The 27,503-nt window shown below is 38.7% G+C and overlaps 3 protein-coding genes across 9 annotated transcripts in view; 1 reads left to right on the top strand and 2 right to left on the bottom strand.

The window, feature by feature from the left end:
- Positions 1-3,205: 3,205 nt before the first annotated feature.
- Positions 3,206-17,630, bottom strand: LOC121326113 (E3 ubiquitin-protein ligase RNF166-like). Of its 2 annotated transcripts, XM_041269284.1 has the most exons (6): positions 17,398-17,630; positions 8,956-9,112; positions 8,394-8,506; positions 7,103-7,217; positions 6,650-6,757; positions 3,206-6,222 (listed from the first exon to the last, which is right to left on the bottom strand). In XM_041269284.1, the coding sequence occupies exons 1-6, from the start codon at positions 17,553-17,555 to the stop codon at positions 6,157-6,159; spliced, it is 717 nt and encodes a 238-aa protein (XP_041125218.1). In that variant the 5' UTR covers positions 17,556-17,630; the 3' UTR covers positions 3,206-6,156. The 2 variants fall into 2 exon arrangements, with proteins under 2 accessions (XP_041125218.1, XP_041125219.1); XM_041269285.1 differs by lacking the exon at positions 6,650-6,757.
- Positions 17,631-18,087: 457 nt separating this feature from the next.
- Positions 18,088-22,995, top strand: LOC121326115 (cytoplasmic tRNA 2-thiolation protein 2-like). Of its 4 annotated transcripts, none has more exons than XM_041269288.1 (7): positions 18,088-18,171; positions 18,839-18,898; positions 19,270-19,912; positions 20,162-20,345; positions 20,564-20,694; positions 21,379-21,835; positions 22,157-22,995. In XM_041269288.1, exons 3-6 carry the CDS (start codon positions 19,632-19,634, stop codon positions 21,416-21,418), a joined length of 636 nt encoding a protein of 211 aa, XP_041125222.1. In that variant the 5' UTR covers positions 18,088-18,171; positions 18,839-18,898; positions 19,270-19,631; the 3' UTR covers positions 21,419-21,835; positions 22,157-22,995. The 4 variants fall into 4 exon arrangements, 3 of the variants coding, with proteins under 3 accessions (XP_041125222.1, XP_041125221.1, XP_041125220.1); XM_041269287.1 differs by lacking the exon at positions 18,088-18,171 and having other exon boundaries at positions 18,649-18,898; positions 19,270-19,381; positions 19,593-19,912; XR_005951424.1 differs by lacking the exon at positions 18,088-18,171 and having other exon boundaries at positions 18,649-18,898; positions 20,162-20,320.
- A 1,008-nt stretch (positions 22,996-24,003) lies between these two features.
- LOC121326112 (piezo-type mechanosensitive ion channel component 1-like) overlaps positions 24,004-27,503 on the bottom strand; it is a 58,256-nt gene continuing 54,756 nt past the window's right edge. For all 3 annotated transcript variants that reach the window (XM_041269281.1, XM_041269282.1, XM_041269283.1), the window contains exons 48-51: positions 27,182-27,304; positions 26,778-26,857; positions 26,285-26,480; positions 24,004-25,901 (exon numbers count right to left, since the gene is read on the bottom strand). In XM_041269281.1, the coding sequence (XP_041125215.1) occupies positions 25,652-25,901; positions 26,285-26,480; positions 26,778-26,857; positions 27,182-27,304 (649 nt within the window). In that variant the 3' untranslated portion in view covers positions 24,004-25,651. The remainder of the gene's footprint in view (positions 25,902-26,284; positions 26,481-26,777; positions 26,858-27,181; positions 27,305-27,503) is intronic.

Genomic DNA, 27,503 nt, shown 5'->3' with positions numbered 1-27,503 from the left:
TTTTTTGTCGTCATGTAGTATGGGACTACTCTACAGTTCCAGAAGGTTAACTGAAGATTAAAGTTTATTAAAAAAAAAAAAGAAAAAAGTACAGACACTACAAATTGCCGGAAAAGAAAGAACTATGAACTGCTTGAAAAAATGCTATTCTACTTCTGTTTTCCCCTTTGAAAATGATATGTGTCATTGGTCAAGGCTACTGCAATTCCAGCTCTTAAATTATCCGTAAACTTGATATTTTGACATACAGGAAGGCAGAACAACATTTGCTCAGTAAAAGGTCAGTGTGGTTGCACTCTGTTTTCATTAGTGCTAAAATCGGAAGGGTAAATCCTGACCGAAATGACTCTGGCACGATGCGCAACAAAGCAATAAAAGCAGCTCACAGTACCCTAGTGAAGCAAGAGGGAATAAAAGAAGCCCTCATTGAAAACTGTATGGAAATAGAAGAAACTACATAAAACCTTTTGTTGGTCCAAAAAATTCTAAGTTGGTCCCTTTTAACACAAAATTGTAGATTTGACAATATTGTAGATCTTTCAATTTTAAAAAGAAATCTGATCAGTGTGCATGTAGCTGGTGATAAGCCTTTGACGTTGAGTTGAAAAACTCGGAGTGCGAATCCAACGCATTGAAAGTCGGAGGATCCTGCCATGTCATGGCTTGCATGTCAACCGGGATCCATGAAAAACTGATTGGATTCGGTCAGCAGGGTTGGATCAATTAGCAGTAGCATGGCACTGACAGGGAGCACCACGCGGAGGCTGATCCAATGCTCCCCAAAAAGAAATACAAAATAGGGACAGTTGAACAAATACAGTACATTGCTACATGATGCAACGGGCCAAATTGTGTTCAACGCTTCATATACAGAATGGAAAAGTGTTCACAGATCCATGTAATTCCCTTACACAGCTCTCATTTTGCAACTTTGTTCACAGGCGTTCAATAATGAATTTTACACTTGCAGGCAGAAGAGCGTTTCATTAAGAAAATGTTCAAAAGTCACGTAAGTCTATGTACACCATAAATATGCAGCCATTAAAAATGGTCATAATTTAGAATCAGATTTATTCTTTTTCTTTTTGTTTTTTGTTTCAAAGTAAACCCCTACCCTCCTTATCTTGGTCAATGGCACTAGCTAGGGCACTACAAACATTTCACAATGTATATTATTTTCTTTTTTCAGCAAATAACCCGGTATTTACATGGACCATCTGAGAAGAAACAGATAAGTCTTTTGTAAAGCCAGTAGCAATAGTCTTAACTATGTACATGCCTCTGTTCTATACCCCTCATTATAACTCATTCTTCACCCCCTCTCTTGTACTCCTGTTCTCACCACTTTCTCTGTATACGCATAACAGCACCTTGTCCACAGCTCATCAATCTTCCCTCAGCCTTGTTTCACAAGCATAGGGCGGGAAGGCTGACCTCAAAGCTGGGGGGGGGTCATGTTGAAGTGGAAACACCTTCTCTTCACCCCGAGCCACTCAGCAAGAGGGAGACAGGACAATGCTGGAGAGAGCTGCTAATTACAACACTGTGTTAAGCAAAGACTGTCTCCCTTCACAAGTGGCCAGCATTGATCCAAATGAGAACGCTGACCCTTTTCCATAAGAAACTCCTACCATCTGGCCCAATACCAACTAATTAAAAAAGATGTACCTACCTGGAAAGTCTGCCCCACCTGGGATTTGCACCTGACAACCTAAGCAAAATGGAGGCAATTAAGCAAGTAGTGTATGAAATTCTACCTACACTGTATTTTTGTAAATATTTATTAAGTAATTCATCCAGAAGGGGTGACGCCTACCTCCCACCACCACTGTAATCAGGTTTAAGATTAGGTTTATTCACCATAGGCCATGGACAGCCCAGAGTGGCAGAGAGTGCCACTAAGTGCTAATTCATAAGAAGTCTTCGTTACATGTATATCAATTGCCAAAAAAAAAAAAAAAAGTTATCTACATGCTGACAATACATTATTTATTGGAAGGGTTAAGCTGAGTAAATCTCCTGAAGATAATGCTGGCCCAGTGATGTAATATCGGTGCTCCCCTATCCAGTGCTGTACATGTCGATCGCCTCTTAATTTTCTGGAGCCTGGTCCCCAGGACTCAGAATGCTTTCCCACTGCCTGGCGTCTCTATGGTACTCCAGTGTTGTCACGGCGAACTCGGAGTCGCCTTCCAAAAGGAGGACCTCGAATGGGACACGTCGCCCCGGCAACCGGTGTTTGTTTATGGGCCCACAGTGGGTCCCTTGGTGCCCCTTTTTTTCTGTAGAGAAAAGAAGCTCCTTCCAGAAGACACTACTGGGAGTCTATTCAGGCCCGGTAATTAAGCTTTGTTCCCCCATTCCTCTCCTTTAAACTTTCTTCAGCCGCCCAGTCCCCTCCCTTTCCTACTGACATTCTCACAACACAATGCCTTGGCCTTGGGGGGTACTCGGCAACTAGGAACAGCTTGCATATAAAAATCAATAGAATTAGCCCCAATTTAGATATACGTTGTAAACATATTTATATGTGTAATCATCAATGAATCATCTCCTTAACAGGGTTCATTTGAGGCTTAACTGGAGACTTAACACACTTGGAGTTGCAATCAGTGAATGAAAGCAGGAGTTTTACAAAGAGCTGAACATAAAATAAAACTCACAGTCAGCCGTGGACCAAAAAGGGATTCATTTTTTAACTCCTTACCTGAGCTGAAACTTTTGTCAGCGGCAAACTGAAGGTACCTGGATTCTGATTTATTACGAAAAGTTGAACCAAAAGCAGAGCAGTCAAACTGAACTTGATTCTTGTAACTGAATACATTTCACATATTTTTAAAAATGCCCTGTGATTGACAGAAATCATTTAATAAGAAGTAGTATCAGACATTTGGTGCGTTCAGGTGAAGGATTTACCTCTTTTTAGATGAAACATTGGGAAAAAAAAATATGACAAGAAATCAGAAGTGGATGAATCTGTGTTTATTGGAAAACTTTTTTTTTTTTTTTGCTACAAATACATAGATTTACATGTATCATTTTGTAAGTTTCAAACATTGTAAGTTCAAAAAAGTTTATTTTAATAAACCTAATAATAATTCAATTTGGTATTCAATTATTATTATTATTATTATTATTATTATTATTTATTAATAATATGCAAGAGTCACAGATAGTCCACAGTTTCTATCTGTGGCCAATGCCATATTACACTCAATAACTAAGACTGGGGAAGTGGCTATGAAAAGTAACACAACATAAATGCAGTCTCTGCAGGGGACTGTGGCAAGCAGCAGCATTGCTTTTATTCTTAGGTGCTGCAGTTAGAGCTCAATGCATTCCATGGCACTGGCTACAGTTTAAATGGGAGTGCAACAGTTATTGACAGCTTGTTTAAATGCAACACCAGCTTCTACTTTAACAGTTGTAATTGCTTGTGTGGGCCTTATTCATGAACACGAGACAACATTTGAATATTTAGCAACTGTGGGTGACACATTGCTGTATTTTTGGAACTAGCCATATGTTTTAAGCAACTTTCTTAGCAAACTGGTAAATATCCTAAAGCCATGTGATAAAACCTTATACTACTTAACAACAGTGAATTCAATTAACTTCTATTGATAACATCAGCATTATTATTTAAAAAAAAAAAAGGCAAATGGATAAAAACAAGTTTTTAAAACCTTGAACATAATATTTGCAATGTGTGGGTTTTGGCTGCAATCAATGCTAGAGTGTTAAAATACTTCACTCCCTGTAATGGATTTTTATTTTTCTAGTTGTATTTATGCTTTACTCACAATTATTATATTTGTTCATAATCATGTTCTTAGTTACAGGACTCCTCTGAGCCTTACACAAGTCTATGATGCACATAGGAAACTATGTGGGTTACATGGGCTTCTGTTGCACAGAAAGAAGTGGGAATGGACACCTTTGTAAAGGAGGTGACATCATACAAAGGCTGTATCCAGGTAAAATCTTTAAAATAAACAGGAGAACGGGGCAAAGAAGTACATCCCTCAAACAGAAGCCACTGGAGTCTGAGCAAAGTCAGGAAAACAAAAAAGTTCAACAACAATGTTTTTTTTTTTTTTTTTTTTTATACAAACAGACCCAAACATGCAGGTACATCTCAATTATATAAATGTTGCACCCCCTAGTGGATAGATATCTCTAACGACAGTGACACACAATTAGAACTACAGTGCATACAACACAGGTAAACCAGGCCAACAAAAACAAACAAACAAAACAACACCTTCAAACATGTGCCAAGAAAAGACACTTTATGTAATTGTATGTAAAAAATAATAATACAAAAAATATTTTGTGCATATTAACTTCACTCTTAAAAGCTAGATTTTAAAAAAAAAGTATGAAAAAATAAAAACTGTAGTACTAATTTAATACCATTAGAAAATTCTGACCATTTCAGCAGTAATGCAGCAGTTCTGTATTACTGTTTAAAAATGTTATGGTATAGTGGCTATGTAAAAATGAACACGACTGGGTGATATTAACGATCTGAACAGTGCCAAATATGCAATTTGTATGTATCTCTGGATTGAAATGATTCCCAAGTCAGAAATTCATTAATGACAGCAATGGAGTAACTACATAAGCCATAATGAAGCTAGAAATTTGATTGACTGGATGCAGGCCCTAGTTTGCCTTATTTATGTGTTTATTATAGTTGGCAAATGGCAGGTCTACTGCGTCTTGCCTTGCCCTATCTCCCTAACCACGTTTATTGGCACTAAAGAATTAGTACCAAAAAATATATCCTTTGCTTACCATATTTATAATAGTTAGACCTTAAACAGCTGACACCAACTCAGCAAACCTTTCAAGAGTTTTGTGCATACCACCAATAAACGGTTTTCCCGTATATCAGAGGCGGTGCGAGGAATCGAACACCACGTAACACCACTTGGGTAGTACAGCTCAAGCTTTATTGGGGCTCAGACTTTTGTGACTGAATTTTTTAAATAATTGTAATACTTATTTTTGTTGCTGGTACCTGTACGTACCATACATATATTTTCTGTTGCAGTTTGGAGATCTTAAATGCAAATAACAGGCAAGATGCCCCCCCAACCCCCCCTCCTCCGTTTTAATTTTTTTGGCAAGGTCATGTATCAAAAAAAGTATTCAAATATTTATACTGTATATCACAAAAATCAACAGAAACGAGTTTGGTTTGCCATCAGTTGCCCCCTAGTGTCACAGCGATATTACTACACACTAAGATTTAATTATCATAACTGAGCTTCAGTGCTCATGAAACTCACTTTACTGCACAAAAGGTGGTACAAAACCTCCAGTTGAAAAAAACCTTCATCAGCAAAAAAAAGTTTAATAATAAATGACCCCCTTTTTATGTAATTTTTTTCTTCAAATTATTAAAAAAAAATCAAACCATTTTTAAAGAAATGTTTTCAAAAATATATTTCTTATGCTGCATAAAAATCACTGTTGCCGCTAGTCAAACAAGTTATAGCAGTATGAAGTATATATGTATTATTATTTCTGTAGTCAACTATAAAATATGAGCAGTACAATACTGTAAAAAAGTGCTGGAATTCAAGATATGAGCAGTACAATACTGTAGAAAAGTGCTGGAATTCACAACTGTAAAAAGGGGGAAGTGGAAGCCTTATTCTCAGTCCTTTACAGCAGTGACTTTGCTGTAGTAATTGGAGTATTTGTGAATTGGTCAGGGAGTGAGAGGATTCAGCCATGGCCTCAGGGTAAGCACTTTGTTCTTTTTCAGTGTAGACAAGGCCCTGGTTTACCGTCTCATTGGGAACACAAACACATACATCATAGCCCCAGCCAATACAACTTCATAAACTACACAGCCTGTTTGGACTTGGAGGCTCACTTTTTATGTCTCACTTGCCCCAATGCACCCCCCTCCTTTAATAGAGGTTGTCAGTAAAGCTTCCACGCTTGGTAAAATAAACAACATAAATAAATCATTGAAAGGTTGCTTAGCATGACAATACATGACAATACATGACAATGAAAGGGACAGCATGTTTGTTTTGCCTGGTGTTACCCAGTGTGGAATTCAGCAGGAAGTGAGATAGGGAGGTTCCCAGTGCAAAGGATGATGGTCCTGGACGGAGGGAGGCCGGACTGGCGCCTCTAATTCTCAGACAGTGAGAGTGCGAGGGCTGCCTGCAATGCTGCCTCCTCGTCAATACTGTAATCCTGCAACAGAACAGCGTGCAGGCTAGTGCCAAGCAGGTCACATACTGCATACACAGCACATATCAGCCTTCCCAGTATATATCAGTAATGCCAGGGGTCCAATCTTATCTTGCACAGTTGTGTTCTAGCAAATTTCAAAACTAAGCTTTAGGTGCCGCTGGGTGTTTTTTGCTCTTCTAAATACAGCTTAAACTTTTAAATATGTTAGGAATAACATACACATGTCTTGGTCAGCATTTCCTTATGAATTGTAGAAGCATTACGACTCAGTCGTGCCCCAGTATGAACAGTATAAATATAAGGAAGGACACACACAACTCTTACCTGCAGGAGCTGTTTGCTTTTTGTTACAAATAACTGCTAAATAAGTTTTAATTGCCCCGTGAGCCAGACTTCCCACAATGGTGTCTCCCCACTGCTTACTCACCACAAACGTGTCGTAAGAGAACTTGTGCCGGTGTAGGAGGTGCTGCAGGAAGCTTGCACTCCTGTAGCTAGGATCACCCCAGGGCATGGCTGAACACACAGGACATACCTGAGGAGGGGGACACACATTCACTACACTCCATGGAGTCCCACCTTCTCAGGTACATTCGCCACTGCACACTGGGAACAGGGCAAGCACCTTATTTTGAAGAGAGACAAAACCAGGCTACTGAGAATCACAGACTAGCTGATGAAAATCAACATAATTAAAAGTGCCAGTGAGTTTGTAAAAGCGATGCAAGGTCATGACGTCAGTATTTAGATCCGTCGCTGTTTTAATTATTAATACTGGCCCCCTTCAACTTTAGGGACTTGCCTGACTTGTACGGTGGAAGGATAAAATAGTGCTCTCTAGTGTTAAAGGGGCCCCTGTTAATGTGACCCTAGGACTCACCACTTTATTGGGGTCGTTGCGATGGTTGTCCATGCAGTGCTTGAGCAGCTCCAGCTGATCCAGGTGTCTGGCCCCACAGTACGGACACACAAACGTTGAGCGGTTTGGAATATTGCTGGAGACACAGACCAAGGCAGACTATAAAGTGTCAGAGAGAGACCACTGTAACAAGACTGCTGCTTCTAGTACTGGGGCTCAGTGACTGGGCTCTGCTATTATTATTAAAAAGATGTGTTACACTTCATTTAAGAAAAAAGAAGGAACAAAATAAAAAAAGGTTAAAAAGTAAGCCTCGTCCTGACTAGACTCTTTAGAATCCATGGGTTTGGGCAGCAACTGAAAACAAAAAATAATTACAATTACAAAATGCGTAAATGTGTCCCCATGATGTCGCTGTAAACATCACCCCTCAAGTACTGTGTTGTGAAAATGGGTAGGATGAATTGGTCGTGTATTTCTCAGAAACAATTCATGTTTCATTTTTGCGGTTGATTTATAATTTAAAACACATGAAAAAAACGGTATTGAAAAATAACTAACAACAATAATAATAATAATAATAATAATAATAATAATAATAATATTACTGTATACCATATTGCCTGTGCTGATTTGTATTTATTTTTAGTTTCTTTATTCTTTTGATTAGTTTTTAACAGATATGGTGGATTTACAGTAATTGTCATTTACTTCTGAGCTTCAGTTGTTTTTTCTTAATTGCACAGGTTGAAGTGGGTGGTATGATCCACACCTCTCAAGATTAATCCATATATTATTAAATATTATTTCATGCCACACTAATTTGAGCATTAGCACAGTATTATTAAAATTCATACTAGAAAAAGATGTGACATATTCAAAAAACATTTAAACCACTTCTCTAGATGGTTTCATTTTATTTTAAACAGATTGAGAAAGTAGAGGTGTCGTATTTAATTTGAACTGAACACCCTACACTTACACTCCTGGTTATAATGTTCTCATGACAACTCGGTTTCCCTGGCTTGACCCAGGATGTACTTTGTCAACCTTTTTCTTGTTGCCTGACCTGCTTTGTTCTGAGATCCAGGAAATCATATTACTTTTTATTTTGATCCTCTACTTCCAGGACACTTTACCACTGTCCAAAACAAAGCAAACACGTACTTAACTACTGTACATCCTGGGTTGATTCGGGCAGGGAAAACCTTAGTCACCATGGAAATCAACTCATCAAAAGTAAGGACAAGATACTTCCTGTCTTGGGTGGGGGAATGGCAGGTAGCAAATGTGTAGCTAGTGACCAGCTTACCTGGGGATGGGCTGAGAGGTGGGCACTATGGGGACGAATTTTGGGCAGTTTGCCATTTGTTCCTGAACTTTTGTACAGGAGGAAATGTGAGACCTCATCTTCACCAAGGTAACCTTGGGGTAAAAATCAGAACAGTCTGTGATCAGCACAGTATTTCAAGATTTTAGTTTTATGTCTAGATTTCTTTTTAAATCTTTTTTTTACCATATATTGGAAACAATTAGTTAAAATCCCTAAGCAAGAAAGATAATTATGTTGGTTATTTAAAATATAGATTAAAAAAAAAAAGAAAACGATGACCCCAAGGAAAACACGCAGTATGAAATTTGGCTGTGCACCTGTAAACTTTTAAAAGGAACAATATCTGAACAATACAAGTTACAGAATGTGAGTGATCAAGTCCTGTGTGATACAGAATTGTATTAACAGTCCACCTTAAAATACTCAGTAAAATGAAAAACATATATTAAAATGAAAATCTAAAACTTCTTTACAATCAGTACCTTACAAAAAAATCAGTGTGACTGCGTCTTTAACAGGTATCCTGTGGAAAATGGGTCACCTTTTTACAGCAGCCCCGGCAGGGAGCCTTGTAGGAAGACAGCTGCTTCTCCATGCTGGAGGACTTGTCCACCTTCTTCGAGTCGAAAGGCATGCGGCACAGCGGGCAGAGGGGGGACGGGACCTGGAGGCAGGGCTGTAGACACTCCCCGCAAAAACTATGGTATAACCAGAGAAAGAACTCACTCGTCTGCCATTAGACGTTAAACAGCAGACAGGCGCTTTTGGCCTTCATCTGTGTCGTAGCCCAAAGCATTTGTCTACTTGACTTTCAGTTTCTTATCTTCAATTTGGCCATTGATTATTTTTACAAATGCTGAAACTCAAATTCCTTGACAAGACCGTAGTTGCATGTACAAACACAAGAATCGGTCAGTTATGTCAGCTGATACATACTTTGAAAAATGTTCTAATGTTTAAAGTAACTACTTGTACTTAGGTAAGACTAACACGAGAATGTTGTAATCATCAAGAATGTTTTACTTTTAAGTTATATTAGGAGACTCACGGGGAGCACTAGTTAACATGGCCTTTAATGCACTGGCTTCTAATTCTATGTTTTCATCGAGACAGTGTTAAAATCCCTATGTGAGGGAACCATTTTACAAACAATGTTGAACTTGTGCTTCTGTTTCTTCCCTCTCTGTTAGAATGTCTAAAGTGTACAAGGCTTGGGGTAGTCTTATATAACAGCCACAGAGGATCAGAGGTGTGTACAGAATTGGCTCCTTTGTACAGAATAATTACACCCTCAAGGAGCAGCACGCCAACAGAAATCACATGACGCGGCTGCCGCTGCTGCCTGCAAAGTGAGACGCTTCTAGAGAGCTGATGCACCTCAAGACACCCGAGGACAGCACAGCACTACCTGCTGGAGGCACAGGAGTGGGACTGTGCTCAAACAGCACAGACTGGGGTGGAGGAGACACTGTATTAGTGCTGGATTATAGCAGTGTTCAAATCCCACTGTTAAAACACTGCTCCTCGAGTTGCATAAAAACAAACACAAAAAAAAAACAAAAAAAAAAAAAACAACAGTACGTGAAACTGCTATTCCAACATCCAGCTGCTGGAAGGTACTACTATGTGTTTAAACATTAAAATTCAGATTGAACAGCAGCTCTTTATTTGAAAATGTACTGGTTAGTGCAAAGAAAGTTCAGTACTGTTCTGCTCTTGTTTAGAGCCAACAACAAAATTGTTTGGATGTTATACAATATTCATGATTCTCAAATCAATGTTTTCCTGGGATAAAAAAAAAAAAAAGATTCACCTAATTTTGCACAATACTACCATCAAAAAAATTTCAGAAAATTACAGTTTTCAGGAAGGCCGATCTATTTTGGTATTCACAGGTATTGTGAGAGTCATGCTGGTATGAAATCTGTGTGCATCCTGCCGACGGTTAGTTTGAGGTGTTCCTGTTCAATTTCTGACTGGAACTAATTTTAGCTGACAATCAACACATGGCAGTAGTAATGACAAAAACGAGATTAAAAAAAAAAAAAAAAAAAAAATATTAGAGAAATATTGCAGATTTTTTAAATGAATACAGATTCCCATACTTTGCTAGCGTTACCAGGAATTCCTTGTATTATAATACTGTAACTGGTAAAAAAAAGATATATTGCATGTTTCCCATATGGAGAAGGGGTAGGGCAGTTGAATAGTGGCTGACAAGTTAATAATACTGTCATAGGCACAAGACCTTACCTTACCTCTCTTTAGTTGAATGGTAAGACGTTTGTGATTCCAGCACTTCCATTTAATTCAATGGGCTGACAGGCAAATATGTTACAATATGCTGTATCAAATGTTTCAGTGGCACAATAGCAAGCAAAAACCAGGAGCAAACACAAGTGGTACAGGAATACTTACAACCAAGGGTAATCGCTTAACCATGACACTAAACTGCCATCTGTGTGGAACCGAGATGTGCCGTTGAACGTAGATTATGTCTTAAGGACATCCACCTCTGTGAAAGACAACTAGAAGGTCACAATTTCCTTGTGCTGTTATTAACAAAAACTATGTCCATTCAGACTTAAAACAGAACAAATTGAATTTATTATGAATTCGACAACAGTGCTCTCTCAGCAGGAAATCCAATATAAACCCTGGCTGTGCTGCTGCTAATACAGGCTAATCCATCAGAAAAGACTCGAGAGATCCTCTAGAAATCTGATCTGCATACTGTCTCGAGTGGATTGGTTCTGTGACAATCCATAATCCGTTTGGGAGGGAGATCGTTTTTTTTTTTTTTTGTCTTTATAGTGTGCCAGTCTAAATCTGAATAATGTGATTAACTCATATGTTTTTTTGTTTTTTTTAATTAATTGCTAATTATGTATAAGTATTTATTGTATATTTGCCAGTGATCCATTGAGAATCAGTCTGTGGCTTTACAGGGATTACATCTAATTTTATTTAAGCAAATAAAAAAATAAATAATTAGATTATTTGCATAGGCAAGGTTATATACTTTTAACATTCGGTACTCCAAGATTAGTGCTAATCATGGTCTGTGAAACCAACCATTGGATTTTTAACACTATCTGAACTAAGCTTAATGTTGGCTTGCTTTTGGGGCTCAAATGCGGAGCATAACACAAGCCTTTGTGATGACAAATTCTATGCAGCAGCTGTGAAACCTTTTGTTTCCTCCACTCTTGTACTGTCACTACAAATACACAGGATAAAGTAACCAAACGTTTGCTTTTTGTTTTGAATGATATCCTGTTCCCTTTTACAAAAAGCCAATTTCATCAGGCTGCAAAATGAGCTGCAGCAGGTTTTCCTGTGTGGCTGTGGGGATTTTTTTCTTTGTGTCCTATAAAACATTTGCGATGTAATTTTTAACTACTAAATAATTAAACCATATGAAAAACTGCTGTAGACTGCTCTACTTTCCAAAATAACGCTGCTCTACTTTATATATATAAAAAAAAGGATAAATAAACTCTCCTGGTGATGATTACAAGCTCCTGTGAATGCTTTTTTTTTGTTTTATTATTATTATTATGAAAACAAAAGTAAAAAAAAATATGAATTTCCCAGTCTTGTCTAGAAATAACAGGTTTGTTTTTATTGCAATGCGAACTAGACTTCCAGCTGCAGTAATCTCACTTTTTTGTTTTACGTTTGCATAACAACCCCAAGCTGCAAGCCTCTGAGATTTTTTAAAATGAAAGCTTGGTTTGAGACGGATGCTTATTTTTATACAACTCCTGCTTCAACAAACTAGATTGCGTTCCATGCATGTTAACAATGCAATACCGGCAACCATCACAGTAAAAAACTCAGATGGAAGCCTGCTAGAAGCCAACCCAGTGGACCATTATACTGAATACTGTTTATAGGGGTGCTTTTCTTACCTCTTATTAGAATTGGAGGATGTTTTTGTTTTGTTTCTTTGTTTAATTCAGGGTAAAGGCCGACATATTTTCAACTAACAAAATCAAACCAGATAACTAAAAACTGCAAGTCAGACACAGTACTGCAGGGTTATTGCACCTACAACAGACCATCACACTGAAACCGTGCTACAGGCATTTGTACCAGGGAGCAGCCCTAACTTCTACTGTATTATCTTAGCTTAGCTGAGGTATTCAAGCAAAGGAAAGATGCCAAAGAAATTTAACAGAAGCAAAAGGTGGTCTAACACTACAGCTTGCTACTGCTAAAAGTGAAGAAAATAAGGATTTTAAAACTGTAGTTACCACTCCTTTAGAATTACAGGTTGTTTGTTTTCAAAAGCATACTGTAGTCAACAGTACAATTATTAAATCTAGTGAGTGTCTTCTGCTTGGGACTGCAATCTTAGAGCTACTGTATGTCTTTCCATTTGTAAATTGCAAAAAATTGGAATACCTTACTTGATAAACTAGCATTAAGTTGAGCACAGTTTATCATGCAAAAAGTCTGAACATTCTTTCAAAATTAAAAAGAATATTCCAAATAATGGCAATTCGAAAAAAGATTGAAAGCTGTGCAAGGGGATAGCTAGGCCACAAACAGTAATATGGCAAAGACAAATTAAGCACTGTGAGCAGACAAGGGCTGAAACTCCAGGATTGTTCAACACCCTAATTAACCTTTTCTGCCTCCTTGCCATTGCATCGATAGCTACAGATTAATATGTCATGCAGGATGTCATTTTCAGTGGAGTTATTTCTTGATTAATATATTTTCCTCTGGAGGAATTATCACTATTCTACTCACTACTGTGGTATTATGCCTTTTTTTAGAATGGCTCTGGATGCAAATATAGCCTTCATTCACACACACACACACACACACACAATGCCGAGAAAAAGTTTGTGAACCCCTTAGGATTTTCACATATGAAGATAACCTGATTAAACAAATGATACAAAAACATTTATTTATCCACAGATGACTCAACATTCAATATCCATGTGTGAAAAAGTATGTGAACCTTTAGATTCAGTAACTGGTGGCACCCCTTGAGCAGCAATTACTTCAGCTGACACCCTGGGATCCTTCAAGAAGCTGCTTAATGAGATTTTGGGATCAATAAGCTACTAACAACCAAACGAGCAAGATGGGCCGAATGGCCTCCTCTCGTTTGTAAACTTTCCTATGTTCTTATGTTCTTATGTAACTAATTTTGGCCCATTCCTCCTTATCAAACTGCTTCACCTCAGTGGCATTTGAGGGCTTCCTTGCATGGATAGCTCGCTTCAGGTCCTGCCACAACATTTCGATAGGGTTTAGGTCCAGACTTTGACTAGGCCATTCTAAAACGCAGAATTTCTTCTTTTGCAGCCATTCTTTTGTAGATCTGCTTGTACGTTTAGGATCATTGTCTTGCTTCGATTCAGCTTCAGCTCATGGACGAATGGCCTGACATTCTCCTCTAGAATCTTCTGATACAATGCAGAATTCATGGTTGTGTCAGTGATGGCAAGCTGTCCAGGTCATGAGGCAGCCCCAAACCACCACACTCCCACCACCATGACAGTTGGGATGAGGTTCTTCTGTTTGAATGAAGTGTTTGGTTTTCGTCAAACATAACGTTTCTCATTCAGGCCAAAAAGTTCTACCTTTGACTCGTCTGTCCAGAGAACATTGTTCCAGAAGTACTATGGATCATCTGTGTGCTCTTTGGCGAACTTCAGGTGTGCAGCAATGTTATTTTTAAAGAGCAGTGGTTTTCTCATGGCTATCCTCCCATGAACACCATTCTTGTTCAGTCTTTTTCTGATAGTTGAGTCATGAACACTCACACTAGCCAAGACGAGAGTGTCCTGCAGATCCTTGGATGTTACTCTGGGGTTTTTTGTGACTTCCTTGATGATTTTCTGGTTTGTTTTTGGAGAGATTTTGGTAGAATGACCACTCCTGGGTAGAGTAGCTGTGGTCTTGAACTTTCTCCATTTGTAGACTGTCTGACAGTGGATTGGTGGAGCCCCAAATCCTTAGAAATGGTTTTGTAACCCTTTCTAGACTGATGAGCATCAATAACTGTTTTTCAGAGGGCCTCAGAGATTTCTTTAGCTCATGCCATGATGTATTTCCACACATCTGTATGCTGAAGACCAAATTTGCAAAGTTTCAGATCTTTACATAGGGTGGGGCCACCTAAACTCACCCCTGAAGATCTACCTAATTATTTAAAACTAAAATTCTAATTATCCCCTTAATTGAACTCATAAAACCAGGGGTCCACTTACTTTTTCACATACCCTGAATCTTAATTACTCATTGTTTGTCTAATTCATACATCATTTTGTTTCTAAAGACATGGAATTGGTTAATATAAACCCTATTGGATATTTAAGAAAAGTTTTGATTCAAGAAGGCTATCATGGTAAAACTATGGAATTTCCACAATTATTATTGGGGTTCACAAACTTTTTCTCTGCACTGTGTATATACAGTACCAGTCAAAAGTTTGAGTAAACTTGCTGGAAACTAGGTTTTTTTCATAACTGACAATGTTTTACGTTGTATACATTTCTGTAAATACTTGAAAATGAAAACATGTTACAATATACAAAACATAACATAAGAAGTATCAAAGCAATGTTCAAGAAAGTTGTCTTTAAATCTTGGATTCCTCAAAATAGCCACCCTTTGCCTTAATAACAGCCTGACAAACACGAGGCATTCGGTTAACAAGTTTCAGCAGGAAATCACCCAACACGTCTTCCCAGCTCTTCTGCAGCAATTCCCAGAGATGTAGGGCACTTGTGGGTAGCTTTGCTTTGACTCTTCTGTCCAGTTCGTCCCATACAAGTTCTATGGGATTGAGGTGTGGAGACTAGGCAGGCCAGGTCATTAGATTGAGTTGTCCTTCACTTTCCTTCTTCGCCAGATAGTTCTTGCATAACTTTGAGGTGTGTTTCAGGTCAATATCTTGCTGAAGAATGAAGGACTGCCCAACTAGCCATTATCCTAATAAAATGACATGCCTTGCTGGTTGAGCTTGCCATAGACTTGGTAAAGATCACCAACTCTGTCACCAGCAAAGCAACCCCAGACCATGACACTGCCTCATCCATGCTTGACAATGGGAATCACACATGCAGATCTCATGCGCTCACCCTCTGCGTCTTTCAAATACTCGGTGGTTGGACCCAAATATTTCAAATTTTTACACATCGGTCCATAAGACCGACTTCCGCTCCTCAAATGTCCAGTTTCTGTGTTTTTTGGCCCAGGCAAGTCTCTTCCTCTTATTCTGCACTCTTAAAAATTATTTCTTTGCAGTAATTCTTCCAGTTAGGCCAGCTTCACGCAATCTCCTCTGAACATTTGACATTGAAACATCTGTACTTCTAGTAGCATTTAGCTGAGCTTGTATTTTAGGGGCAGTTAATCGCCAGTTTCGCAGACTTGTGACTCGAATTAACTTGTTCTCTGATTCTGAGGTCACCCTTGGCCTACCTGACCTTCTTCGGTCCTCATGAGTGCCAGTTTCTGCAAATCGTTTGATGGCCTTGGCCACAGTAGTTACAGACACTTGCAAAGTTCTTACGATTTGTCTTAAAGATTGACCTCCATTTCTTAAAGTAATCTTTTTCTTTGCTTAACCGAGCATATTTTGCCATTTTCTGCTCCCTTACATTCAGGAATGACAAACTTGTGCCTATGCTACCTATATTTATAGTAATCATGAACCCTCACCTGTTAACAATAATTGGTGACAAAATGTTAATTAGGTAACATGCTAGTTAACTCAGAGAACATCTAATAAAGACACTTTTATACTTAAGCCAGTGTTCTAACACTGTTTTATACACATTTCAGACTTTTAACTGACTTGGGCTTCAGACTGAATTCCTTTTTATTTATTAGTTATTGAGTGTATCTCTATCTTGGAATATATGGAGATGATGCACCCCTATCAAGTTGTCTGTTACATGTGGCGAGGTTGAAAGTCCTTTTTTTGATGACATGCCCCAAAAATCTGGAAACCCATTCCATAATCTATCAGGCAAACAGAGAAGCAGCTACAGTAGACAGTACTGCATACAAAAAAAATGTATGTGTATCTGCCCAGCCACCATAGTGTTTGTTCTATACAGTATCTTAAGGTCACAGTCAGCCCCCAGGCATGGTACACCCTACAAGAACAAACTCCTTGGCTGGCTTCTTTTTTAACACAATGCAGCATTTGGAAGGTGGGCTATCTTCCAGTATAGCACAAGCTTTAACCACTTCCCCTTTGTGTCAAAAATAAGTCTCCCTATATATACTGTATAACACCCATTCTATAGCACAGAGGATGTTCTGTAGTGGGTTTTTTTCCCGTTTATACATTTCTCCTACTGTATATTCTCCTGGGCTTTGCCTTTTAATATCCCCAATTCCCCAGGTCATCAAACATTATTATTTTATGTGTCATTCATTACAAATGATTGTTTTACAACATAGGCGCCAACAAAGCGAAACAACTGTCTTATTTTTATTTGCTAGCGTTGACTTTACGGCTCATGGGCTAACAGAGAGATCAGCATCATGTTATTCATTGCTGTATATGCTAATAAGACTGACTTCTCCACACACACACATCCCGTATTGTACATGTCATTTCATTCACCACCAATGCAGACACCCATTGCTTCTGTTCTAAAAACCTTTACTGCAGTAAGGCAGAGGTGCGAAAATATTTAATTTTTTACTGCTGGTACTGTTAAGCGCTATCTCCAACAAGAGCAAGACATTCACTGCATGTAATATTATTAGTTTGTATCCTCAATATACTATCTTCATTCATATTTTGTGCAGATTTTTAAAGACAGTTCCACGGGCTGACGTGTTCAGCAATAATTCAGCAGGGGTCTTTAGTTTATTGTGCATTCTGACAACAACAGCCCTGCGTTTTTGTTCCACAGACAAAACTGTTTTGTTGTTGTTGTTGTTGTTGTTGTTGTTGTTATGATTCCTATGTTATCGGTCCGGAGTGGCTACTCACGTATGTCCGCAGCTGCCGATTCTTACGGGTTTGTGATAGACCTCCAGGCAGATTGGACACGAATACTGGCTTTCGATGCTGTCACCAGGGGCGGCTGCGGCACCTACGCTGTGCTTCTGCTGGGTCCCCGACACAAAACTGCGAAACATCGCCATCATTAAACCGAATCACTGAAACCAGGCTACTCTTCTCGGTTTGTGTCTGTGGTGTGAGGCAGAAGCAGGGATGATAAACATTGCATACGACATCAACTCTGCGACATGAATGGCGGCGTTAAATAGAACATGCAGTGCAAGTAAAGTAGTAAACATTGTACAGCAGGAAAAACAAAAACAAAAAAAAACACATTATTTTCAGAGCGAAAGCGTCTTCGGGTATTGGATAAATCACCCTGAAACACTACTTTGCCCAGCAGCCATCGCGCACCAATGGCTTTGCACTGTCAAATTGCCGCTGTTCGCTTATGAAGTGCTGAATTACATTAATTACTGCGAGATTGGTGTATTCAAACAATAAGATACGGGTTCGAAGACAATGAGTTTAGAACTTCGTTGGTGTTAGAAAGATTTTCTTTTTTTTTTTTTTTTTTTTAGAGAAAAAAGTTATCATCTACAGTGCTGCTGCATCTTGTTACGTCATCAAAAAGCGCGTCGTTGTTGAGAACAATTTAAGACAATTTAAGGCAAGATTGGAGCATGCCGCAAGGAAAAGGGATTTTAAATTTGATTAGAAGGGGGAACTATAAACCACCAATTAAGTCGTTTAGAACAGCAGGTGTTCTGGCTTTATATTTAAGTACCTCTACGTAGGCTGTATCTATATTCAAGTGTCTCCAAAAAACTCCGTATTACTATTAACTAAAAAACATTAAATAGTTTCTGGATATAGCCGACTGAACCTTGCCAAGTGTCAGGTTGATGCGGACTAAAGCTGTGCTTAGATAAATAAATAAACACAGTTAATGATGGGTGCATAATATGCACGTTGTCCATATGTTTTTAAAATGACTCATGTTGAAATATGCTGAACAAGCTTTTTACATGGAGTGTTATATTATTATTAGCCTTGCATTTTGACAGTGTAAACTGCATGATCTGTTATCTTATGTCCTTGTAGTTAACAATAACACCTAGTTTTAAATGGTATGTGTTGTAAATAAATGTGTTAAACTTTTAATCTGCAGTTTTGAACATAGTAGTGAATGTATATAAATTTATAAAAATCATTTCATTTTGGAATTTCGTAAAGCTTCTTACAGCATGGGGTGTAAACAAAACCAGAATGTCACTGTCTGATTGTGTTTATGACAATGTTTTCTTTTTCTGAAAGTTATTAACAATTTGCCTTAATTACAATAAAGCTATTAGTACACTTTTTTAAACCAAGAACACATTTCAATGCATTTCTGACCTCAGGACTTGACCTGTCCTTTTCTGTCCAGGTTCTGCTATCATTATCTGGAGGTCCTGCATCCAGTGCTCTCCTCTCTCAGGTCCAAGAGGTACTGTTCTTTTTTTGTTTGTTTGTTTGTTAGATTTTTCTGTATCTTTTCCCTTTGTGTAGGGACTAATATTGCAGTTCTGAACTGAAAACTGTTTGTTTCAGAATATATGTGCTTTTATTCAGAAAGTGTTTTCTGTTTTGATTTAGGGTTTGAGTCGTGAAACATCCAAAAAGCTGCGTTTTGTTCGTAGGATAATCTATGTCTGATAATCTATTTTGATAAACATATAAAAGGCTTTTGCAATGTGATTTTTCTACAGGCTGTGTCAGAAGGGGGTGTGTTTTACTGACAAAAGCTTTTTTCACAAGGAAACACGTCTCTCTTACAAGCAAAGAGTTCATTTTAATCTGGATATTTCTTTTTCACAGTGGGAGCTGCTTGTGGGCAGAGCCTAGAAGAGCAAGGTGAAGTAAAAAGCCAGCTGGAATCGATATTCAAAGCATCTGGATTCCCATTATATATATAGTCCACTTAGAGGAGGTAAGCAGTTTTACCCTAAATTGAACAGGGGCGTGCAAGAAATCTGGAATCTATCTTGCCCATTTCAGAGGAAAGTAATCAAAGTGTGCATTTATTTAAAATAAGTAATTCATTGCAGTGACACCCAGTGGTTACATGTAGGAAAAAAAAAAGTTTCTTCATTAATCACATAGAACATTCTGTTATCTGTTCTCATTGTTTTATCTGCCAGTTTTTCAGTCTCCCCAGTTCAGTCCTGCAGTGTGCATCCATGGCCTCAGACAGGTGGAATGAGAGCTACAAAGAGGCAGTGGATGGATTTATTCAGAGTGCCAGCTCCAGAACTCAGAGGGAGACAGGTCAGGGGTGCAGTTCATACAAGGAGGTCCAAACCCTTCTGTCAGAGGTCAGTACCCAGGAGTGGTCTGGAGAGGGTGGCACAGTGACCAACAGGAGCCCACCCTTCACTCCAGAGCAGACAGAGGCTGTAAGGACACTGCTGGCTTCAGTGAAGACTTTGACCGCCAGGGAGGAACTGCTGAAGACCCTAAAGTGAGAAACTCCTACACTAATAGGGTACAGCACTCTCGGTTGCATGACAATAAATTATTGCCAAATGAGATATGTTCTAATACTATTTATTATAAATTATTATAAACAGTTTAAAGACAACAATAATGCAAAGCAAAATAACATTAAGTTTTTAGCAATGCTCAAAAAAAACTTAACACGGATGGGTTTGGTCTGACTCTTACTTGTCTTGATCTCCAAGGTAACTTTTTTCCTCCTGTTAATGAGCAGGCAACACCTGATTCTGCACACAGCAAGGGTCAGAAGTTACTCAAAGGTGATGATGGAAGACAGCTGCTCTCGTCTGGCCGTCAAACTGCTCACGAACATCTCCCTGGGGAGAGGAGCGTTCCTTGCCATGGACACAGCGAGTTGCTGCTATAGCTTCGGGTTGGTGGCTTCACAAGGACACTCGGTTTGTTAGCAGCTACTGTAACAGTAAAACACAAATATATATTTGAAAATGGACATCCGGTAGATACATGTGAATAGATCTTTCAGTCTTTTCTACTTCTATACTGGTATACGGAGGTCTGAGTTGTCTTTTCTAGATTTGTGTACAGTGTTGAACGTTGAGAGTAGTGGAGAAACTGTATCCAGTGCTCTATTTGGTTTTTCTCTTCTGTTTTTTAGGGTTTCTCTGACCCCCGCTATGGAGATCTTGCCATAGTCAGGCCCATGAGAGAGTACTCCTATAAAGAAATTGCCTTCTATAACAGGATGTTTAAAGCCCCCTCTGTTTTCACCTCTGCTCTTGACAGAAGGTAAGATGCTGTGCATGATTTTTACTGTTTTGTCGAAGCTGTTTTTAGTTAGGACAAAAGTGCTACATTTAGCATTTACAAAAGCAAACTGAATGCTGAAAAGTGGAATATCGAAGGCTGCTTGTAGAGCCATTTACAGTGTACCATGTTAAGTGCTACAGGTTGACTTGCTTTTATTTAGATGGAGTTGCCACATGAATAATCATCCCCACTATAGAATAAAACAGCTCACTCTTCGGAAAGTTTGATTCTCATCTTTTAGTAATGGTAGTATGCATAAGTGTTTTTACATTTGTACCTGTATCTGGAATTTGTAAAGTCTACTTGTATGTCACAAATGATGCTGATGGGACACATAAATCCATGGTAAATAGTTGTAGCACTTGACCTATACTAAGTAAAAATGTAGTAGGGATTTGTGAGTGTTATGCTGACGAGAGGTAGGAGCATTTAGGCTACACTGCTGTACTAGACCTGACCAATCATGGGCTCTTTGTGAAGGCAATTTAAAAGAATGTCTGTTCCAGGATTTTCCCTAGAGTGGGAAACTTCAGAGCTGCCAACTTGCACTATTATCACAAGCCTTTCTCTCCCTCTCCCTCTCTCTTGTCTGTGTGTGGCTTCTTGTGGTTGACATTTCTATGGTTGACCTTGTTTGACACTTCAGTTTGTCTTTTTTCTCAGGAAGCAGAATTCATCACCTGACAGAGAGCGTCATCAGTAAACTTCAGGCTGACTTCTCTGCCACTGTGAGCACCATTTACAGGCAAGATCAAAGAATCAGGTCTTACAAAACTGCCAAGAACAGTACTGCCTAGTACGCACTATTACTTTTTTGTTTAAATTACTTGCAAATTAACTTTTTGTGGCATTTAGTCAAAAGCTATTACTACATAGAAGTAAAGCTATAATAATGGTATAAAACAAAAGCTGTGCATGAGAGTGCGAAGCTGTAACAAACCAAACTTGGACCTCCTGAAGTTTAACGGGAATGAAGCTGTTTAACTGTCACCTTTCGCTAATCTTTTTGCGGTCTGGTTGCACAAGACAAGTGAGAAGCTCAACACTGCCTGCCATCATCCTGTCACTGATGGAGACTTGACAGAAATGCTGTGCCTCTGTGCTTTGAACACTGGGGCAGGTGAGCAGCAGCACTGATCTCCTTCCTGAGTGTGGCCAGTAGCTAAGTGGCCTTGTTTACTAAGATTACTTTTAGGAAAAGGGCCCTGTGATGTTGTGCTTTTCAATCTGTGTGGTAACCCACTCTTTAATTATCCTGAACGCTTGGTCACTTTTACATCTAAATTGCTGGAACTGCCTATTGAATTATGATGAAACTTGTCCATGACATTCATTCCCTATTATTGATAGCATCAGTATAGAGGCTGTCTGCCAACCTTTCAGTGATGAATGTCACAGCAGCTATCTCATGATCATGTTTGCTTCTTCTTTTATTCTACAGAGAAGGCTACCGCATTCCGCGCCACACTTATCTCCGAGATCCTCTCTCGTAATAAGATGCTTGGCACCATCCTTGCCCTGGGGGTTGCTAAGCAAGAGTGCTGTGCTTCTGGTGGGGACAAGATGGGTGGCTGCCACTCAGTGGACAGGTACAGTCAGAGTTGTTTCTTTTTTTTAAAAAGCTATAAAACACCCTTTTTTGTACAATCTTCATTCATATTTTTGGATACAAACATGGTTTAAAATTCATAATTGTTCTCACTACATACAAACAAATCTGTGTTGTGTCTATTGCACCACGACTGTAATGAAAATGAATAGAAACAAAAGAAGCGTTTCTAGTACTGTCACATAAAGGAAACGTAAACAAGCCAGTCATAGCCTACCTTTTGAAATACAATCTGTAAAAATATTACATCATGTTTTCCTTGTAGGATCAGCTTCAACCCTGTTGTGTTATAACTGCAGGCTGATCATTAAAGACATGGTGAGCAAGATAGAAGTAGAATTAAGCAAAAAATACCTGACACAGTGGAGATATGGAATCGTATTTGTGTTGCATGTCCTGGTTGACTTCTGTGTGTGTGGGGTGGGGGGGTGGTTTTTTCCTTCCAGCTTCCAATTTGTCAATCCATCAATTTTAATTAGTTTGTTGTAGAGTTTTATATTGCTTGGTGGAACAAATATGTGCTTCACTCCTGAAGATGCTACTCCCAGCAGAACAATGTGGGGCAGATGCTTGGATATATATAATTATATCACAAAATTATTGTGTTGAACATTGTTTTTTCATAGGAGGGCATCATGGTCATAGCAATATATATATATATATATAAATAATAAAAATGTATTTTCTTTTTTTTTTTTTTTTTTTTTAACAGAACTCTGTAGGGAATCATGTAGGGGACCCATCTGAAGCAGAACACAGGAAATGGAGGCAAGTTGTTGAGTTTTTATTTATTTATTTAGCAGTTACTCGTGAAGTATCACCTTACTCTAAATGTCATCTGTTAATTATCCACGGACGTATCACTCCAGGATTTTAAATTGCTTTATTTCTGTCTGGCAGGGCTCAGATGAAAGAGGAGATCCAACTCTTCCTACTGAATCCGGAGAATGATGCAGGGGCGATGACAGTTAGTTGACAGTCGACTGGAATATGATGTTAGACACTTCCTTTTTTTAGATACCTGGATGAACTCTACACCTTGTGGTCCTAACACCAGATGTGCCTTATAAAACACCAGCCTGTTGTTGGGATGCAGTTTTATGGCGTGGCTCTTGCATTAGTATTTTACTTTCTATTTTAAACATTTCTGCACATTGCCTGGATAACATCGGTGCACCACGCCTGCAAATGACAAATTAGTGAGGAGCCTACCACAATACAAATGAATCCTTTTCAAAGCGCTAAGTCTGTCTTCTATCTAGTCATGTGACAGCTGGCACCTCTTTATCTGTTTTTGTTAGCTTGTTTTAAATCTCAAATGTTTAGGTACCAAAAGCCACCTACTTTTCACATGTATGAAAATACCTCTTAAACTTATTTTTTTATATACTGTCTGTATATACATATATGTAAGTGCACAACAACATACAAGCTTTGTTTCTTTTGGAGTTTCTTGTGGAAATTAGATGGGAGGGTGATTTTTGGGTACAGAAACAGACAAATAATTCAACAGAATTGTGTTTCTGTGGGTTGATGAATGTATGGTATAAGCAGTTTTATTGTTGGGGTAATTAATCTGATATCTCTGTGATATCTCTAACAGTACTGATCCTGTCTAAAGGCACATTGAGTAGTGATAGAGACCACCCATCCCAACAAAGGAACACAAAGTATGCACCTTTAAACATAACATATTTTATTATATATATAAATTTGATGAGGTAAAAGCTAAACCATTTCGAGTCAGTGACAACAATGACATTCATCAAATATTATATTAAAACATATCAAATCTCGAGTTTCTGCACCACTTTAGTGGAGCCGTGCTTTTTTTTTTTTTTTTTTTTTTAACATTTACTCAGTGAAAGTATTGCTTTCTAGTGTTACAACTCTTCCAGCATGTTTATCTCAATCCTCCACCAATGAGTGGGTATGTTTACACATATTCCATTACGTCCATCCTGGATAAAGGATTTTATTGATTCCAGCTAGAGTTGTCCGTGCTCCGACTGCGGAGTGGCTCCAGCTCCAGAGTTGATGGAGACCCCCCTGTTCCAGGGCTGAAGGAGACCCCCACTCCAGCAGCCCCTGCCTCACTGCTGCTTCCAGCTGCTTTTAGCCACCAGAACTTCTAATCAGTAACATTCTATTTAAGCTTTTTTTTTTTTTTTTTTTTTTTTTTTTTTTTTTTTTTTTTTTTGTTTAAATAGGGTTCTTTAATAAAAGACTGAATGTGAATTGTGGTTTTAGATGTTTTTATTTTCCTTTACGTTTGAGTTATTTTTTATTTTAGATTTTTTTTTTTTAACAGAATTGCACAGTTCCAAAATGTGTTATATAAACAAACACCGTCAGACCTTGTGACATGAACAAGAAATGTTTAAATAGTTTTGGTAGCAGGGCTGCAGAAAAACTTTAAAAAGTCCTTTAAAAAATCTGCTCTAGTATTGCAAATTTCCATGGACAGAAAAAATGAACAGTGCTAGTGTTTGCATACAAAGTCAATCTATGACCTATTTTAAAAACAGTTTTTTGTGTCTAAATCAATGAGATCTGATTCCACACGTAGCACCCAACTACATTATCCTTTCTCTTGCCTTCAAAGGGAACAGTTTCAGTTCCATTCCACTGCAATACTCATTCATTGTTGTTAAAATAGTGGTGGGTTTAGACAAGAACAGAGGCCAAGCACATTGTCACTACTCAAAGTCCTTCTCATTTTTTCACTTTCCCTTTACACATTCTATACCCCTCATATAGCATCAACACCACCTTGACTTCAAAAACACATTTGACTTTCCTCAAAAAAAAAAAAAACATTATTGAGGTCCCCGAGGGAATTTCACACATATGGGGGGGAGAGAAAACAAACTTTGGTTCAGCCAAGGAGGAAAGTGACAAATGTTTTCCATGATTTACCGTCAGGATCTCGCTACCAGTATAAAAAAAAAATAGAGATATAAGTAAGACCACCTGGAACAGGGCAGATATGACACACTATTGCCAACGATCTGGACTGCTTTGAACAATTAATAAAAACAAACAAAACAAAAAAAAATAGCAGTGGACTAAAAGCATGCTTTTCTATAAACTCCCACCACCACCCCACCCTGACCCCCACGGCATGAAAAAAGAGCAGTATAGAAAAATAAACCATTTGCTTTCATTATGCCTTTTCATTTTGACTCGTTATGTTAAGTGGCTACAAGTCTCCAGGTCAGGATCTCCTCGGAGCTCTCCGGTCGAGCACTTTAAAAGAAACTAGGACTGGGATCGCTTGGCCTGTTCGAGAAGAGACTCTCCAGTGGAAGAGCAGCTCCAGCGAGGTTAGTCCTTGTCGCAGGTCCATTTGATCATTGTCTCGGGCGAGCGATACAGGAAGATGAGTTTGGAGTACATCTCCTCCTCCAGTTCTAGCTCCCCAGTCTCACGCACTAGGAAGATGTCTGTGCACAGCTTCAGGATGCGGTCCACACAGGGTAGCTCCTCAAACATGATGGAGTGTGAGATCTCACTGAAGAACCCACGCACAAACTTACCGATCACGAGCACCACCGACAAGTACAGCCCCATGATCCTGGAATACAATTAAAAAAACGTATGCGATCCCCAGCCCTGTGACATACATATGGATTTGACTAATGTTTTTGTAGTACTGTTTCCAGTTCTGGTAAAGTTACAAAGTGAGATCTACTATTATATAAGCTTATACTAACTTAGACTTCCCTTTGGCACATATAGCTAACTCATCTAAGATTCTGTTTACATTAACAAGAGTCCACTAGAACACCACCTTTTAAATCGTCCTGCAATACTTAATTTTGTACTTCAGGTATCTTTCCACTGTGTTGTTATTGAGGCCAAAGGGTTTAACCAATCAATTTTAAACTCCTTGCATTATCATGAACTTGCATCCCTTCCCATGAAAGACTGTACTGATGAAGAGATTAGGTGTCTTACCCGTATCCAGCAAGGAAGCCCAGGCTGGGGGGGCTGACCTTGTCACTGAAGATCACCATGGGCAGGACATCACAGTCCTCTTTGGCACGGTCACAGTCTGCAATGTGGATATCCCACCACTCCTGCAGCCCATTGGTCTCTGAACTGCGATCCTTGATTAATGTTAACGTCACGTCCTGGTAACTGTCTTCATCATCTAGGCGAGTTGGAAAGATGTGAAAGGTGAGCAATACGTCTATGATACTAACGTCACAACCATGCAGGTTACATGTTTTTTGACAATGTGTTAGTTTCACCTTAATGTGTTTGCATGCAATAACACAGATGCATGAATTAGTCAACATTTTTGTTTCTTTGTATTTAGTTTCTTACTGTTCTATTCTAAAATGTCTACTCCAATTTGGCCTAAAAAAATCTGATGAAGAAAGGAATTAAAGGATGAAAGAGGAATGCTTAGATTGATCGATTAAGGGACGGTTATGCCATCACTAACCTGGATACAGCTGTTTGACAGGTTTGGCTTCAGCTCCGTTTGGTGCCCTGATGTAATTTGGAAACATATGATGAACACGCCTGCAAAGAAACACAAAGGTCAAAATGTTCACAAGATGTTATCAGGCTGTAAACTGGCAGATGGAGGTTACTTACAAAAAAAACATCTTTGAAGCAAAGGGGCAGTGCATGCAGCAATAAAAAAAAAAAAAAAAAAAAAAAAACCCTTATGAAATGTTCATTATTGTCATTACTTTAAGCTGTGATCACTGTTCTTGGTGGCTGGGAATATGCTTCAGCTGTAGCTCAACACTGTTCTGCAGCAGTGATGACTATTCAAAATGTAATGTTCTACAGTCCTCACATTTTTAGTAGGTAAAAGGGGGTGTATTGTGTATGACTTACACAGCATTGGTGTCGTTTCCCATCAGCAGAGAAGCCAGCTCTTTGCGGACAGGGTCATTAGGATTCAGGTCAATAGAGTGCCTGTCGAAGGTGTGCTCAACCGTGCCTCCTCTTCCCAAGTCCCTGTAGAGATAATACCAGCACACAGTCTAACACCTAGAATGTTACAATTAGCAATATACATTCCAACATAGCTTTCATCTTAATTGCATTTGAACTGTTTACTGTACAAAATATTCAGGACACATTCCAAGAACTTCAGTTCAGACAACACAACACCCACCCCCATATTAAAATGATCTAACTGAATGATCAGATAATA

The sequence above is a fragment of the Polyodon spathula genome, chromosome 13, assembly GCF_017654505.1.
Source record: "Polyodon spathula isolate WHYD16114869_AA chromosome 13, ASM1765450v1, whole genome shotgun sequence".
Lineage (NCBI taxonomy): Eukaryota > Metazoa > Chordata > Actinopteri > Acipenseriformes > Polyodontidae > Polyodon > Polyodon spathula.
This window is presented reverse-complemented; position numbering and strand designations above follow the sequence as displayed.